The 15,087-nt window shown below is 41.4% G+C and overlaps 1 protein-coding gene across 3 annotated transcripts in view; it reads left to right on the forward strand.

Annotated features, from left to right (window-relative positions):
* Positions 1 to 574: 574 nt before the first annotated feature.
* The window catches only part of RELN (reelin), a 535,951-nt gene continuing 521,438 nt past the window's right edge, over positions 575 to 15,087 (forward strand). Inside the window, exon 1 of one of the 3 annotated variants that reach the window (XM_032276354.1) lies at positions 575 to 1,086. In XM_032276354.1, the coding sequence (XP_032132245.1) occupies positions 861 to 1,086 (226 nt within the window). In that variant the 5' untranslated portion in view covers positions 575 to 860. The remainder of the gene's footprint in view (positions 1,087 to 15,087) is intronic. The other 2 variants (XM_032276355.1, XM_032276356.1) reach the window with 2 other exon arrangements.

The raw sequence follows: 15,087 nt of genomic DNA on the forward strand, positions 1-15,087 counted from the left end.
GGACAGGGGGCCTGGGTGGGAAGTGAGCGCGAGAGCCCCCGGCGGTTCGCGGCCGCGGGCGGATTCCCAGACGCGTACGGGCCGCCCGGGCTGCCAGGCTGCGAGCCCCGAGGGGCGCGAGACGCAGCCGGCGCAGACAAAGAAGCCGGCGCCAGCGGCCGTCCCCGCCGCCTCTCTCCTTCCCTAGCGCATCCTCTCAGGAAAACCCGGGAGCCCTGACGGCCAAACGGGCTGGCTTTCCCTTTCGGACAGCTGGGCAGGAGGTGCCTTCTCCCGGGCTTTGACGCCTCTCGGAGGAAAGTCGCGGGCTCCGCGGTCCTCCACAGCGCCCCCCGTCCCGCTCCCCGGCGCGCGCCCCTCCCCGCTCTCCCGGGTGGGAACTGGGCGCGGGCCGGGGACTCCGGGGACGCGTGCGCCCCTCGCCGCGCGAGGTGCGGCCGAGCCAGCCGGAGAGGGCGGGGGCCAGGCGGGGCGGCGCGCGGGGGCGGGGGAGCGGCCGGGACACGTGTGGCGGCGGCGGGGGGGACGCGGCGCCCGGGGCTTTAAGAAGGTGTGGAGCGGGGCGGGCGCTTTCCCAGGCCTGGCCGAGGGGCGTCGCGCAGAGGCGGCGGCGGCGGCGCACGGAGACGGCGGACGACGCGCTCTCGGCGCCGGCAGCCCGGGCCCTGCGCTCCCGCAGCCCAAAGTAACTTTGGGAGCCGCCGTCTCCCGCGGAACTTCACGGCGGGGGGCGGCTCCCGAGCCCGCTCCGCTCCGCTCCGCTCCCCCGCCTTCTCTCCATCCCTCCGCGTGGCTCCTCAGTCCCGGCGTCTCCAAAACTGGATGAGCCAGCGGCGCGCGGGGAGCGCGGCGGCGGCGGCATGGAGCGCAGTGGCTGGGCCCCGCGGACTTTCCTCCTGGCGCTGTTGCTGGGGACGACGCTGAGGGCGCGCGCGGCGGCGGGCTATTACCCCCGCTTTTCGCCCTTCTTTTTCCTGTGCACCCACCACGGGGAGCTGGAAGGGGATGGGGAGCAGGGCGAGGTGCTCATTTCTCTGCACATTGCGGGCAACCCCACCTACTACGTTCCGGGACAAGAATACCATGGTAGGTACCGCAGCACCTCCGCGCTCACCGCCGCTGGGTGCGCCCGCCAGGGCACCTTTATCCCTTTCCTTCTTCCAAGGGGCCCTGTAAACAAGAACCATGACAACCCTGGCCCCAGCGTTGCGCTCGGTCCAGGAAGCGAGAACAAAGTTAGTGGAGAATGGAGTCGCGAGTTGGGAATTCATTCTCCATGTCTCCACTCCCCGAACGCGTCTCCTCATATTGAGCTGGTGCTTGTGCTAAACGCCTGAGAATTCTTGGGGGCCAGTGTCATTTCCCCTTACTCCCCGTACTTGCCGTAGGCACTTTAATTGAATCTGCGCATTTTCTTTCTTTAATCCTAGGACTTGGATTTCAGACCTTTGTCCTGCTCCCAGTCCCCCCCAGATGGGTCCCCGGGGGCTTTGGGGCTGTCGATGGGCTTTGCGGGCAGGTGGTGACAGATGGAAGCCCTGGGTCTGTGGCTGCCCCGCACCGCTTGCCTGCAAAGTTCCCGCTGCCCACCAGCCAGGAGTCCCTGGCATTTCAGTCGGTATCAAACAGCCCTCCTGAAGGGTAGCCGCTGCTTCCAGCTCCCTCTTCTTTCGAAGGTGTGATTTCGTGTGTCAGTAATTGATGATTTTTCTGATTCCTGTCTTACTTTTAACATGGTGCTTCTTGTTAGAATTATCTTTGTGATATTTATTAACGACTTTGTGTTTTATCTGCACAGCTCTAATTTCCAGGTAGAGGCTGGAAGCCCTTATAATTTAAAGGTATCTTTTTAAAAGGAATCATTATGCAGCCCTACATCAAAAATAAACATTATAGCAGAAATAAAATTCAACTCCAAGAAATGTAATTTTATGTAGTGCATGCATGTTTAATATTTTAAGCTAGTGCATCGAGTATGTGGAAAAATAAAAATGTCTCTTTTCTGTAATTACGCTGGGACTTCTGAACATTTCGCTTCTATGGGGCTTTTACACAGTGACAGGCACTATATAATTAGAATTTTAACCCCAAAATATTTATTCCCAACCAAATACAAACTATTGTCCGGTAGGCTCATGTTATTGTTCCTAATAGGCTAACAATTATTGGCATGGCAGGAGATAATCTATGGGGTGCTGGTACTTAAGATAGACAAGCATTTAAAAATTAAAAGAATCCTTATGCGTTTTCTGTTAAAAATACCTTGATATTCTAAAATATTTAACCTAAATAAATGTCTCCTAGAGGATTTTAACAGTGCTTTTACAACTTCCTTCTGGCATAGTGGCAGCTCTGTCTGTAAAGTAGGAGTTTAATTTGGTGGAATTTTAGAAACAATTTTGGAAAATTAATGTTCTGTTCTGTAACTAGTCCCTTTTTAGATGAGAGTGCTTACTACCTCCTCTTTACAAGAACAATCTAGTGCTTTTCTGAGGTCATGAGAATCTTTAAGTGGAAGGAGCAGCCACTGTAATGGTAACCAGACCTAACCCATAGCCTGATTGACTGAGCCTGCTGCTAGGTGCGACTCTTAGAGTAAGTTCTTGCCCGGCATTAACTCTGAGTGAGAATGGTCGGTAAGTGAGCGAGACTGGTCCAAAGGATGACTGTCAGGTTATGTTGGAAGACCATGTGATGATACAAAACTTTATTATTATTTTTTCTGTTTTCACATCCTTTGGAAGGTCTCGATATAGAAAACTTAACTAAAAACACCAAAATGCCATATATCCTCTGGCCTTGCTGTAAAGTTAGCAAATGCAAGTCACCTTAAGACTGACCATAATCACATCTCTAAGTCTGAAAAGGAAATGATGACATAGAATAAGAATAAAGTGTGTAAATACTCCAAGTTGGCCATTGTGGGGAGAATCTCAATTTCTGCCTCTTTTCTACCATCAGAAAAGGTAGAGAAATTGTATTATGTAAGTTATAAAAGGTCAGATTATTATAAGCTCTGAGAATTGCATCAGATTTTAAATTTCTGTTACCTATTTTATTAAACATTTAGATTTTGGAACTAGCTGTAGCTATAGGCCTTTAAGTAAGAATTTTTTGTTTTTTGTAAAATGCTCTACAGGTAGAAGACATGTTTACAAATGAGACATGTATGTTTCTTTTCCGTTTAGGCTTTTGAAAATTAATTTTAAAAATTCAGACACACACAGAGCAAGAGAAAGAGAGAGAGAGAAAGAGAGAGAGAGAGAGAGAGAAAGTCAGAGCATCTGTAAGAATTGAACTGCCAATAGAAAAACTTAATCTCATGTACTTTTGTGGTTGGCCCATTTTGATATGTGACCAAAATGAAAGGTCTTTTGGCCAAAAAGTCTTCTTAAACTTATAAGAAATCTTTAAATGTTAGCTTGAGACTTTATTTCTAACCTTCTAGATCTTTAAAGTATAACAGTTATATTAGGAAAAAATCAGCCACATTTATGATTTACATTGAAGTCATCATTTGAATGAACTGTATTTGGGTATAGAGCTGACAGTTGTGACTTTTTTTTTAACCTAAAATAATGCATTGAGATTAAGGTGGTATACACAATAGCACCCAACATAGAACATCTCTGTGGATCAGTCAGCTGCCCTCTGAGACTGGGGTGTGTGGCAGAGCTCAGAATGTAAGAAGGGGAGGCAATTGGCAGCCTAGAATAAAAGTGGCTCACAATTATAGGTCCCTGTATATGTCATACTTAAATATATCTATGGAATATCTTTAACAAAAATAAATATATAGTACTAAAAAATCTGGAGCTTTTGAGTCTAACAGAATTGTCACAGATTTTTACATTAAGTAGTATATCCATCTATTTTCAGTACTGGCAACTCTATAAGCAGTACATGGTTACATCTGGTGTGTTCTCATCTCTCAATTAAATGTCATTTGCTTTCTCTCATCTTACTATGTCTTTTAAATTTGGTTGTATATGATTCTTTTGAAATGGCATTATTAGTCACAATGAACCATCCCACAATGTAGAAGCTCAGCAAAAAGAGGAATCATAAAACTCATGTTGAATTAGAAAGGTCTCAGGGTCAGAACATTTTTTTTCCTAGAATTTCCTTTTCTTTTGCACAAATCCTAAGACATGGTCAATTTCCTCAATGTGCATTCCAGGCTGCAAACCTGGATTTTTTTTTTTTTTTTTGATAGAAAGTTGCAAATGATGGGGAAATAGGAAACAAGCACCTGCATGGTTTAGTCAGGTAGCCATTTCTCTTTTCCAGCCATGTCCCATGATTCATACTACACCTTCTCCTAGGGACAAAGACAGTATTGTGAAAAGTATGATGGTTGGGTTGAAGTCTGCATCTTTCCTCACCCATGATCATTGCTTTTCCTTTCCCCCAGCCATCAGGTATCTACCATCCAGTTTTGTTTGTCACTCCTCCCTTTTCCCCTCAATCAATTTGTGGTGAATGTGACTTGTCAGTATTACACTCTCCCGCATTTTTGCTTACAGTTGTAGAAAGATGTCTTTCCCCTCTTTGCTTCAAGTAACTTTAGCATCACTGAATAGACAGATAATAATCAATTTGGGGATAGAAAGATTTAGATGCCCCTGAAATCATGTTAGCAAGGAACTACCCACTTACAAGATTGGCTTTACTCAGTCACCATCAAAAAGGAGAGGTTAGCCATTAGAAAAAAAACATTGTACATGAAAGTCAAGAATAAGTAAGTGAGTACGTCCAAAATACTTGAGCTGTGGTGAGACAATGCACCTGAATTTCTGAATGGACTAGAATTCTTGGTTATTACGGTAGCATAAGAATGGGGAAGTGTTCCATTAACAAAGAGAAGTATGCTCTAAAGTATCAACTGAGAGAAAAAATGTGGCCTTGAGTAGAATTGAACTGGTGATATGGCATGGTGTTTTAAAAGGAGGATTTTACTGTATTTTCTAAATCCAGTGTCACTATTGATAATTTTTTCATGATGTATATCCACTCCATTTTTACTTATATTGTGGGAAAGACAGGAAAATCAATGTCCCATTGCCAAAACTAAACATTTACCTCAAAGAAAGGTATAATCAGGATAGAGTATTGAGGGCACTTTATTTTGACAATTTCTAATATTACTGTTACAGACACATGTGTTCTGAAATCACCTGGTTGCTATTTAAAAATTATTATTCAAAGGAAGTACACTTTAATGACCTTACAAATACCAGATGATGTCTATGTCAGACATAGTTTTTGGAAATATATTCCAGATTTAATTCTTTTCAAAGGAATGATTTCATTATTTGAAGTAAAATACTTTGCCATTACTAAAGTAATTGCGTTGTTGATCACATGTTTGGTTATTTATCCTTCATATGTCTCAGATTCTGGAATTAGTGCATTTAAACTCTCAAAATCACTTGTCAAATGCAATTTATAAGTGAACTGAAGGTGTGTCCTTCTGATATAGGACTATGAAAATTGGGCATTTTAAAGCATTTTGCTCTACTTGTCACATATTCATCTTACTCTCTTCAGTTCATACATATTTTACTGATGCGGTTCAGATTGTTTCTTAAATTGTAAATCTTGCTTTATGTAATTTATTTTTGCTGTGAGTTTCAATTCCAATTTTAAACTAAAAATCAAGTCTTTAGAATTATAGTTCAAAATATTTCATTTAGGCAGAAATTCCTACTTTATTCATTCCAACATTACTAGAAATTATGTAATTTTATTTCCTTCCAATTTTTGTGACTTTGTTTTAAACTATTAATTTTATTTGCATTAAAATGTTAATGAATAAAATGGGAATGTTATATCACTGTAATAATATGAATATGGTTTTTACAGAACTGTCTTATTTCAATAAATTTGACTTTTCATCTTTAAAGAGGGTGATATTTTACCAAAATTTTAAAGTCAGCACTTTTGATTTTCACATTTTTATATATTAGCTTCATTCAAAAGAAAATATCTAAAAATCTATCTTTGATTTTTTTTTTAACTTCCTGGGAATCAGTCGACTTTATAGAATAAAGTAGAAGAAACCTTACTCCATCAATTATTTAGGATTGGTTGCATATTAAGCCATAATTGTTTTTCTGATCATTTCAAGTGCTAGTTTGAAACTTATTATGTCTTTAATCTTTATAAATAGTTGCTGATGCAATGACTCCTTTATTTCAAATAACCATTACATTTGAAAAGCATAAATTGAATGACCAGTACTTTTTGAACATTTACATTTTAAAAGACATAGACACACACAAACACAAAAATATGAAGTTCTCTGTGTCACTTAGAAATAGAAAAATTGGATAGCCCTACACTCAGGAAAAAAAAGGAAGGTGGAATGCATTAGGTTGGAATGGGCAGGCTCACTATGAACACAGAGAGGTGGTTTAGGCTATGCCTGAGTCATAACATAATACATGTTAAAAGGGAAATTGATTTATCTAAATATTTTTATCTCAAAAACATTGGGTGTGATTAATCCACCTCCTTCACCTGATTTTAGAGTAATTTAAAAATAACTGAACTGTAACATTTCAGTCTCATCAATGTTAAGCAAAAGAGTTTTAAAAGCACTATTTTAGCTATTAGAAGTGAATTTTCAAATGTGAATATGTTATAATGACTTCAAACACAAGAATTGTGTAGTTTTTAAAAATTATTGGCTCTCAGGACATTCCATATGAGATGATATGATCTCACTTTGGTGTCAGTCGTGTGGCTTGGAGAGTAATTTTCACCACAGTCACCTGCCTTGCCCATGTCATTGAAGGCAGAGCTTCTGAAGGGTGGAATGCCGTGCCTGTAGGTTAACTGATTATCTTTTAAATGTCTGCTTCTTTAAAACTATACCTATTTTTTTCTTTTTTATTCTATCTTCTCTAAGAACCAGCTATAACAAATGTATTTGAGGATGTGTGTGTGGTGGGAGGGATCAATACAAATGTAGAAATGTTGATTTGTGGAATAAGGCAGCCCTAAATCACTCAAAATAAAAAAACAAAGCTAAGGTAATTAGATAGCATTGAATACCACTAAGAAATAGTTATAGGAACTCTGAGTTTTTGAAGTAAATGTGTAAAATGCAGGTTAGCCTTTAATGCTGAATCAGCTTTCCTTAAAAAGAAATAAAACTTTATGTTGAAAACAAAATAAAATGTTGTTATAGCCAGGCACAGTGGCATACACTTGTAATCCTAGCTACTTAGGAGACTGAGGCAGAAGGATCACTTGAGCCTAGGATTGAAGCAAGACCCTGCTTAAAAAGAAAATTATTGGCTGGGTGCAGAGGCTCACACCTGTAATCCCAGCATATTGGGAGGCTGAGGTGGGCGAATCACCTGAGGTCGGGAGTTTGAGACGAACCTGACCAACATAGAGAAACCCCGTCTCTACTAAAAATATAAAATTAGGCGGGTGTGGTGGTGGGTGCCTGTAATCCCAGCTACTTGGAAGGCTGAGGCCGGAGAATCACGTTAATCCAGGAGGTAGAGGTTGCAGTGAGCCGAGATCGTGCCATCGCACTCCCCTGGCAACAAGAGTGAAACTCCGTCACTGCGCCCCCCAAAAAATTATTGATTAAAATACACTTAAATGTTAGGAAAGATGACATGTTATAGATAGCACCGATTATTGATGTCCACTCGTGCCCACAAACCAAGTAACCTGAGAAGGAGTGACAGTAGACCCGTAGGTGCTATGGTCACCTTAGCCATCTCTCTCTTCCTTTCCCTTCTCCTTCTCTCTGTATCTCATCTTCTCTTCCTCCCTGTAAATTTTCTCATTGTCTTTCCTCCTTTGCTTCCTTTGACTCCATGCCATGGTCCTTGTGTTCCCTCTCCGCTTCCTTTCTCCTTTCTGCTTTACAACGTTGTTCCTTTTCTTTTTAAATTCTTTCTCTTTCTTCCCTTTAGATTTCCCCCATTGCCATCTCTACACCTTTTTTTCTCTTCTTACTGATAATTATATGAAAAATATCAGTATATTTATTATCAACTATTTAGGTCAGTCATAATCCCTGTATCAAGCTCTGAATTGCTGTGGTCCTCCCATGGAATTTCCTCATTTTGCTGAATTACATGGAGATGTAAGGGAGCCATAGAGGTGAGTATTTTTACTGGATACTGAAGCTTGACCCATGTTTCTATTTTGCTCTGCCTTTTATTAGTGGTATTGACTAGGGTCTTTGGGAAGGCTCTTATTATTATTGTTATTATTGACACAGAGTCTCAGTGTCACCCAGGCTGGAGTGCAGTGGCACCATCTCAACTCACTGCAACCTCCACTTCCTGGGTTTAAGCGATTGCCGCACCTCAACCTTCTGAGTAGCTGAGACTACAGGCACGTGCCACTAATGCAGGTAATTTTTGTGTTTTTACTAGAGACAGGGTTTTGCCAGGTTGGCCAGGCTGGTCTCAAACTGCTGGCCTCAGGTGGTCTGCTCAACTTGGCTTCCCAAAATGCTGGGATAACAGGCATGAGCCACCATACCCAGTCAGAATCTTTGGGAAGGCTCTTGGTAAAATTGATAACATTTTATAAAAGACCCAACAGGCATTTGCTTTTTGCCCTGACCTTGCCTATTCTGGCTCGGAGATGATACAACCATCTTGTGACCTTGAGGATAATGGTCAATGATGGTGGAATAGAACTTTAGAGGGAGCTGGGTCCTCATTTATATCCTCAGGCAGCTATGCCAGCCTTAGAATCATGACTGGACTTTTTGTATTGTGAGAAAAAGTACTCCTATTAAGTTATCTTTCTGTTACTTGCAGCTGAATGAAATCCTAATTAATATGTATTTCATCTAAACACACAGATGCCTGAGTTAACATTTGCCTTTAGATCAGTCACAGTTCTTGTATCAAGCTCTGAATTGCTCTGATCCTCTCACAGAGTTGCTTTTGGTAACCTTGATAAAACTGAGGTGTTTCCTAAGAAATTTTTGACAATATATTTTCAAAATATTCTTTAAGGCGTGCTACTTTTACAAGTGGCAAAGACAGTGCATTTTATGTTAACTTTTCTAATTATGCTTTGAGAAAGTAGCCTGTATCCGACCTGAATTTCTGGAGTTTCTTATACACTGACAATTTATGCTTGTTAGTTTCCTTCACCCAACTTTATTTCCTGACACTCCTATCTCTCTAAAATGCCGTGTCACCATATGTAAATCCTGTTGACATTTAAAACATCTAGGTATGTGATATGGTTGTGAATGTGAGCTCTGCCCCAACCTTAACCTTGTTTGTCACGTCTGGCTCAGCCTCTAGGATCATATCCGAGTTTGTCATTTCTTTTGCTTATTACATATTGACATGGGAAACAGACGTCTGAGTCTTACCTTCAGGAACATGTAACCTCTTTGTTTAGGCCACCTTTGTTGTGAATGTTGAGATATGTTGTGATCATAGTTCCAGTGCTTTTCACACTTCCTTTTCTTTCGTAAACACTTCCTGTATTCTCAACCTGCAAATGATGTTATATCTCCAGTGTGTGTGTGATGGAGGAATATGAGGAAATTAGTTGATTCTAAGCTCTTAGAAAAAGTGGGCTTACTTTCCAATTTCGCACACTAATACTGTCTGAAAAAAGGCAACTCAAAGACCCCTGAATGAACGAATTATGGCAGTAACAATAGCAAACCCTAAAGTAGTACTTAATATGTGCCAGACTAAATGCTTTACACATGTTAATTAATGTAATTCTCACAAAACCCTCATGAGGAAGGCACTGTTATTCTCATTTTATTGATGCATAAACTGAGTCACAGAGAGGTTAGTGTTTTGCCCAAGATGGCAAAGCTGCTGTGTAGTTCTCCAGAATCCATCCTTTTAGCTAGTAGGCATTTATTTTTTTTAAATGGTGATTACTTCAGAAAAGAAAAATAATAAATAATAAAGTAATCTCAAAAATGAGAAAACAAAGAAAAATAAAAGCTAATTTTTATTATTTAAAATATATATTAAAAGATCAAACCAGAAAGCTGATATCTATGCTAAACAAGGTTGGAATTTCATAGTCGTTAAGTCCATAATGCTTTGATCATTGTCTCCAAGGTAAAGTACAAAGCAATCACTTCGTATATTATTGGCCTGAAAGAGTTAACATGCCTTTGAAGTAAAATGACACATAAAAATACAAAAAAGTAGCTGGGCGCGATGGCTTGTGCCTGTAATCCCAACACTTTGGGAGGCTGAGGCGGGTGGATCACAAGGTCAGAAGTTCGAGACCAGCCTGGCCAACATGGTGAAACCCTGTCCCTACTAAAAATACAAAAATTAGCTGGGTATGGTGCCAAGCACCTGTAGTCACAGCTACTCTGGAGGCTGAGGCAGGAGAATCGCTTGAATCCAGGAGGTGGAGGTTGTAGTGGGCTGAGACCACGCCACTGCACTCCAACCTGGGTGACAGGGCAAGACTCCTCAAAAAAGAAAAAAATAACAAGTGGCCAGGCATGGTGGCTCACGCCTGTAATCCCAGCACTTTGGGAGGCGGAGGGGAGGGAGATCTGCTGAGGTCAGGAGTTTGAGATCAGCCTGGCCAACATGGTGAAACCCCATCTCTACCAAAATACAAAAATTAGCCAAGCATGGTGGCAAGTGCTTGTAATTCCAGCTACTCTGGAGGCTAAGGCAAGAGAATTGCTTGAACCTGGAAGGTGGAGGTTGTAGTGAGCCGAGTTTGTGCCACTGCACTCCAGACTGGGTGACAGAGCAAGACTCCGTCTCAAAAAACAAAACAAAAAGTTACTTACAAACTTTTAAAAATTTATTTGTAATATTTTGGTAATATAATTTTTATTAAGATAAAATTTTAAGTAATGAAATGTATTCTCTCATTCACTAATAGAACTTAAGTAGCACTTGAATATAAGAGAATTGAAAATTTAGATGGAGAGGGACATTGTAAAAGATATTTATTGAAGTTACCTGTTGTGGTATATCCCTCTCTTTAGGAAATTCCAGTAGATGTTGCCAGTCCGCAGGCACAGCCTGTGAAACTGAATGATGTGGCATACAGCAGAAGTCCTTGGCGACCACTCAGTTTCTGCAGTCTGATCTGCTTGCTGCTCAAAGTTCTACTCTTACAGTGATATAAAACCAGTGGGATAACATTTATTTTGTACTTTCCTTTGTGGAGTTATTTTTTATACATGGATCAGATCTTCAAAAATCACTTTTCGTTGAGTTAATTTGAATGAGAGAAAAAAAGGAGCAACTTCTAAGCCTCCTTTCCAGCCCTTGCCTCCAAGTAGTCCACCCGCTGCAACAGAGGGCAGAGCTCAGCTCTAGACTTCATGGCAGCCAGGCTAGGAGTGAAGCATGAGGGATGGCAAGGCATGTGTCATGTTTAGAGACAAGAAGTGGGGCCTGCCCTTGTCTCATTCTCCAGCAGTACAGGAATGTTACCTGATTTGTCAGCATTATAATTTATTCCAGTTTGCCATCAGAGCTGAACCAAGATCCACTGACTCCTGGTACAAGTTAAATAAAAGGGCTGAGGACAGATTCAGGCTGAGACCTTCCTCTTCAGAACCTACAGAGGTTCTCAGAGGGTTTGAAGGTAGGCTCATGGTCTTACTAGGAGAGAAAAATTTGCCTCATTGGACTTTAACAAAGGACAGTAGCGTTTATACAAACATCACCAAAGACTAAGAAGTTCCACATATAGATGTTTTCTTTTCTCAGGCCCCAAAACACCAGGACATTTCTCCCTGTGCTGTTCTCGGATGAGCTGTGCTAAGTTGTAGCTCTAATGGGCAAATCCCTGAGCCTCCAGGGTGGGGAGGGAAGGAAGCAATGTGACTACTAGCTGGTGATTTCACCTGTTGCAGGTATTACAACTTTTAGAATATTTATTTCAAATGTAAGTGGCTTATGCCGAACTGTTAACAGAAACTGAGGCAGACATTTCAATTCTGAGATCTTTTAAACATAGAAAACTCCAATAAAAGAAGAATCAGAATTGGTATCATTAATGGGTACCCAGGGGATAGCTGTCTTTATTAACTGAAATGAAATACAAATGCTCTAGATATCAGATTCGTCACAATTGTTAACAACTGATTTGACAGTGTATTGCTCAATGATTTTTGCTCATCCAAACAAGTTTGTCCTGTACCACTAGACCAGTCATTCCCAACTCTTTCTACAGCACAATGAACTATATAGAAGCTCTGCAAACATGTAAGAATAGGAAATCTTGAATGAGGCACCTGTTTCATTGCTATCCTGTAGAAGCAGCCACTAATGGAATACTATTCAGCCTAAAACAGAAGTAAACTTTCATTTGTGACAAAATGGATGAACCTGGAAGGCATTATATAAAGTGAAATAAGCCAGGAAACAGAAAGACAAATATCACATGATTTCACTTATATGTGGAATCTAAAAAAATTGAACTCATAGAAGTAGAGAATAGATAGAATGGTGGTTGCCAGGGCTAGGGGTTGGGGTATGTGGGGAGATGTCAGTCAAAAGATAGAATATTTCAATTAGGAAGAATACATTCAAGAGACCTATTTTATAACATGGTGACTTTTGTTAATAACAATGTATAGTATACTTAACAAAATTTTTAATCTCAAGTAAAAAGATGTTCATTACTTTGATTAAGACAAATGTTTCTATTGAGTAAAAAGAACGTTTCTCCTTAGAAATATTTTTCAATGAAATAAGCATTTATAATCAGAATTTAAGGATGATTATTAGAGTATTAAGCTTTTATTTTGCTGTATGGTACTCATCTCTAAACCTTTTTTTTATTTACCTTGGAAAATTGACCCAACTTGGAAAGGTGTAAATTTTATTAGCTACTATTTTGGAGAGTGGCAAATGTGTCAGATTACTCTGCTTACCAGCAACAGAGACCAGCTCTTGCTAACTTGGGCAAAAGGGATTTATTAGTGGGAGGTGGGTTAGCTTGCAGAATGGAAGGAAAATCCAAACATGAGATGTAGAAACGATTTGTTTCTCAAGGAGGAGTAAGTAGTTAATTGCTAAAGGAGTCTTGGTAGTAGCAACCAGTGGGCAGGCTTCTCTGGCACCACAATTGGGATGAATCCTCTCCAATTTCTTTTCTTTTTTGTGTCATTGAATACTGGATTCAAGTTCCTGGGACCACAAGCGTTATTGGCCTAGCAGGGGTAGGGCAGAATTGTCCTCTTACCATACATATTTATCTAGCCTAAAACGGACTTATGCTCTTTTAGTTTTGTGGAAATGTCTTCTTCTCTTCTGAAAGTTGCACACTGCAGTATAGGTGGCCTATCCTCATTCAGGAAGCGCAGATTCTCTGGGATCGTATAGTATCTGCTCTGCTTCACTTCAAACTGCCAGGGATCTTACATTTAACAACCTGCAAGGGAGAATCAAAGGTAAATGAGTGGGTACATGCCTCTGCCTTCACATATCACTTTATTGTGAAGTGATAAATTCCACCCCTGTATTCACTAGGAAGATGCCAACATACTTTCCTTAGTCCTCAGCTTACCAGGACCAGAGCAACGCTTGTCACAGTCCCTCACTCCCATTTCCTTGACATACTTTCATCAAACCTTGTTCTGGTATTTTACACTCTCCTGGTTTCTTCCTACCTCCCTCGCTGCTGCTTCTCAGCCTCCTTTGCTGTTTCTTCGTCTTCTCCCCGACTCTATAGTGTTAGGGCATCCTGTCCCTTCTTTTCTGTTTTTCATCTGCCCTTTACCCCCCTTCCCTTGGGATGTCCTTCACTTTTTTTTTTTTTTTTTTTTTTAGACAGAGTTTCGATCTTGTTGCCCAGGCTGAAATGCAATGGTGCGATCTCAGCTCACCCCAACCTCTGCCTCCCAGGTTCAAGTGATTCTTCTGCCTCAGCCTCCCGAGTAGCTGGGATTACAAGCATGTGCCACCATGCCCAGCTAATTTAGTATTTTTAGTAGACACAGAGTTTCTGCATGTTGATCAGGCTGGTCTCGAACTCCCAACCGCAGGTGGTTTGCCCGCCTTGGCCTCCCAAAGTTCTGAGATTAAAGGCATGAGCCACCGCGCCCAGCCTTTTTTTAAATTTTTTGAGACAGCGTCTTGTTCTGTCACTCAGGCTGGAGAACAGTGGTTTGATCTCAGCTCACTGCAGTTCCAGCCTCTTGGGGCTCAAGTGATCCTCCTAACCTCAGCCTCCTGAGCAGCTGGGATTACTGGCACATGCCACCATACCCCAGTAATTTTTGTATTTTTTATAGAGATGGGGTCTTACTGTGTTGCCCAGGCTGATCTTAAACTCCGGGACTCAATCAATTTGCCTGCCTTGACCTCTTGAAATGCTGGGACTACGGCTGTCAGCCACCATGGCCAGGCCAGGAGCTTGACCATTCTAATGCTTTCAGTGCCACCTTCATGCTGGTGACTTTCTAATTACTGCCTGACTGTCTTAGGCCTCCTGCGTCTTACTGCTCACCCAGTGTCTCCACTTGGATGGAGCTTCTTGTTTCCCCTCCCCCGACTCTCCTAAATCAGCTTCTTCTGGAGTCTCTCCAGCTATGTTAAGGCCAACTCCATTCCTACAATTGTTTAATCTCAAAATCTTTTTTCTCTAATGCTCCACATCAGTCCCATTCCTAAGTGCTGCTGGCTTTGCATTTAAAAACACCCATAATCTGCCATTGCCGCAGCCACTTCTCACCTGAATGTGACAACAGGCTCCTACGACTTTCTTTGCATTAAAGTTTGCTCACTTTCATTCTAGTCTGAAAACAGCAGCCTGGCTTCTCTGCTAGAAGCCAAGATGATGCCACTGCTCTGGCCACAACTAAGACATCATATATTTCCCCCATTTGCCTGTAACAGTCCTGGTCTTTCTCTGTTTTCCCCGTGTCCATCCAGTTTAGCATTTTACCAACAAAAATAACCAAATTTGAATAGTAAATTATACAGTCATTCTATCTATACGTTTAGTTGCTCCTGGTCTGTCTTTGAGAAAAAGATAAAGTCTTCAGCATAGCTTTTAAAGCTCTGTAGTACCTGCCTCTGTGGTTACTTTTCTGATGTAGGATTTTATCTCCTTCCTCTTATCCTCCACTGA

The sequence above is a fragment of the Sapajus apella genome, unplaced genomic scaffold, assembly GCF_009761245.1.
Source record: "Sapajus apella isolate SASKATOON/1434 unplaced genomic scaffold, GSC_monkey_1.0 scaffold7, whole genome shotgun sequence".
NCBI lineage: Eukaryota > Metazoa > Chordata > Mammalia > Primates > Cebidae > Sapajus > Sapajus apella.